The 2,859-nt window shown below is 43.2% G+C and overlaps 1 protein-coding gene across 1 annotated transcript; it reads left to right on the top strand.

Moving 5' to 3' along the window:
- Positions 1-1,570: 1,570 nt before the first annotated feature.
- Mc2r (melanocortin 2 receptor) lies at positions 1,571-2,464 on the top strand. Its single transcript, XM_038329229.1, has one exon. It carries the CDS (start codon positions 1,571-1,573, stop codon positions 2,462-2,464), a length of 894 nt encoding a protein of 297 aa, XP_038185157.1.
- The last annotated feature ends 395 nt before the right edge of the window (positions 2,465-2,859 follow it).

Genomic DNA, 2,859 nt, shown 5'->3' with positions numbered 1-2,859 from the left:
TGAGATGCTGAGGGAGACCCTACTTCACTCAAAGGCAATTCCAGAAAGCCTCACCCCAACCCTAACAGGCGCACTTTCTTTTCTTCAGCTTAGCCTGGCGTATCTGCCAGCCCGCACAAGACACTTCAGTTCTGTCCTTAGGAACCCACACTGGCTCTGTGTGCTAGTTATGGTTTCTATCTCTGTGAAGAGACACCATGACCACAGCAACTCTTGTAAAAGGAAGACATTTAATTGGGCCAACTTACAGTTAAGAGGTCCAGTCCATTATTATCACAGCAGTGAGCATGACAGCATGCAGGCAGACATGGAACTAGCTACATCTTGATCAGAAGGCCACTTTGCTGGCAAAGGAAATGGACTGAGACCCTGGGTGGTATTTTGAGCATCTATGAGAACTTAAAGCCCGCCTCCTCAGTGACACACTTCCTCCAACAAGACCACACCTACTCCAACAAGGCCACACATCCTAATAGTGCCTCTCCCTATAAGCTTATGGGGGGTCAATTACATTCAAACTACCAGACTCTGTAAGATGTGAGACTACAACTGTCAGCAGTCAGAATCTGAATACCTGATAAGAAGACACACTCAGCTACACAGTACAAGAAAATCCAGTTGGTCTCCAAAAGAGGAATAAATGAGAAGCCTCCAGACCACAGAGGAATTGCTACATACTTTGGCTGACCTATCCTCAGAAGGATCCAAGGGAGCCTAAAAAAGCATAGAATTTAGTTTTGGGGGACACTTTGAGGCATTATGAAAATTATTGGACGTCACTGGATATGCCAATCACCCCAAGAACTCCGTGCTTGCTTTCTGTTTCTTTGGCTTTGGGTCTTGCTGTTGCTTTGAGACAATTCTCTTTCTGCTGCTCAGGCTGGTGTTGAAATCCTGAGTTCAAGAGATCTTCCCACTCTGGCTTCATAAGTAGTTGGGACTACGGCAGGTGCACAGCCCTAAGCTAACAGCTTTTGAAATTGAAGTAATAATGTTTACTCTATGAGAACCGCTTATTAACACCTTTATGGTCAGGCTGTGACCCAGAAAGATAAAGGGATGAAAAAGAAAGGATCTCCAGGTCACATCAGTTCACAGAGCCCATCACGACCTTCAAGTTGGAGAAGATTGTGCATTTTCCTCTTTCTCCATACACTTCTCCTTCCTTTCATTCTTCGCTCACCCAAGGGGCTACTGGCATTCACTCTCATCTATTCTACACAACTACATTCATGAGGGTAAAATGGAATGGAGAGAGAGAAAATGATGACTTTTCATTATCTCAGAGCTCAAAATTCCACTGCAAATATTACTTGTAAGCCGGCTAATATGAGGGTATAGTAAAATGTTTTATTTAAATTACCACGGTATAACAGTTTATGGAAGGAATATAGTTTTCTTAAAGCTAATGCAGCTTGTTTTTATTCTGTAGTCTTTCTGCAATATGTGTTTTCATGTGTTCTCTTTAACTTCAGATCTTCCCTCACAAAGAAATATTCTGAAGAATCCATCAAGATTTCTGTCTGGTCAAGTCCAAGCACCATCCCTGTCTTATCCCACAACAGGAAAAATGAAACATATTATCAGTTCATATGAACACACCAACGACACAGCAAGAAACAATTCAGATTGCCCTGATGTAGTTTTGCCAGAAGAGATATTTTTCACAATCTCCATCATTGGCGTTCTGGAGAACCTGATGGTCCTCCTGGCTGTGATCAAGAATAAGAATCTCCAGTCCCCCATGTACTTTTTTATCTGCAGCTTGGCCATTTCTGACATGTTGGGCAGTCTGTACAAGATATTGGAAAACATCCTGATCATGTTAAGAAACCGGGGTTATCTCAAGCCTCGTGGCAATTTTGAAAGTACAGCCGATGACATCATTGACTGCTTGTTCATTCTCTCTTTGCTGGGCTCTATCTTCAGCCTGTCTGTGATTGCTGCTGACCGCTACATCACCATCTTCCATGCCCTACAATACCACAGCATTGTAACCATGCGCCGCACCGTCATCACCCTAGCAGTAATCTGGATATTCTGCACGGGGAGTGGCATCGCCATGGTGATCTTCTCCCACCACATCCCCACCGTGCTCACCTTCACATCACTCTTCCCTTTGATGCTAGTTTTCATCCTGTGTCTCTACATTCATATGTTCTTACTTGCCCGCTCCCATGCTAGGAAGATCTCTACTCTTCCTAGAGCCAACATGAAAGGTGCCATCACACTGACTATCCTTCTTGGGGTCTTCATCTTCTGTTGGGCCCCCTTTATCCTCCATGTCCTCTTAATGACCTTCTGCCCGAATAATCCTTACTGTGTTTGCTACATGTCTCTCTTCCAGATCAATGGCATGTTGATCATGTGTAATGCAGTCATTGACCCCTTTATATATGCCTTTCGGAGCCCAGAGCTCAGGGATGCTTTCAAAAAGATGCTCTCCTGCAACAGGTATCAGTAGAACCTTTGACCCCTGATTTGAATATTTATAAAGGGGCCAAATGGCATGACAATCTGACAAGTGCGGATGCTTCTGGCCAGCATCTTTCTTTAATAGATGGGGACGATCCCACTAGCTAGTGTTTACCATACACAGCTGGCTTTCTAATTGACAGTCTTCCTGCAGCTGCAAACTTTATATTGTATCTAGAGAGATGAAAAGATTGGCTGAAAAGAACAATATACAATGTAACATAGCGATACAAATGTGAGGACTTTGGTTTAAGCAATTATTGGTTCTATTGTGGGTACCTGGCAAAATTGTCCTAGGAGGCCTTTCCAAGTTGGAAGCCATGGCAACCAATTCTCTAAGTTAAAGTAATTTTTAAACATCTAATTAACTAACTGTGTTGGTTA

The sequence above is a fragment of the Arvicola amphibius genome, chromosome 5 (genome assembly GCF_903992535.2).
Source record: "Arvicola amphibius chromosome 5, mArvAmp1.2, whole genome shotgun sequence".
In the NCBI taxonomy this organism is placed as follows: domain Eukaryota; kingdom Metazoa; phylum Chordata; class Mammalia; order Rodentia; family Cricetidae; genus Arvicola; species Arvicola amphibius.
Note: the sequence above shows the minus strand (reverse complement) of the source record. Positions and strands in the feature narration are given on the sequence as shown.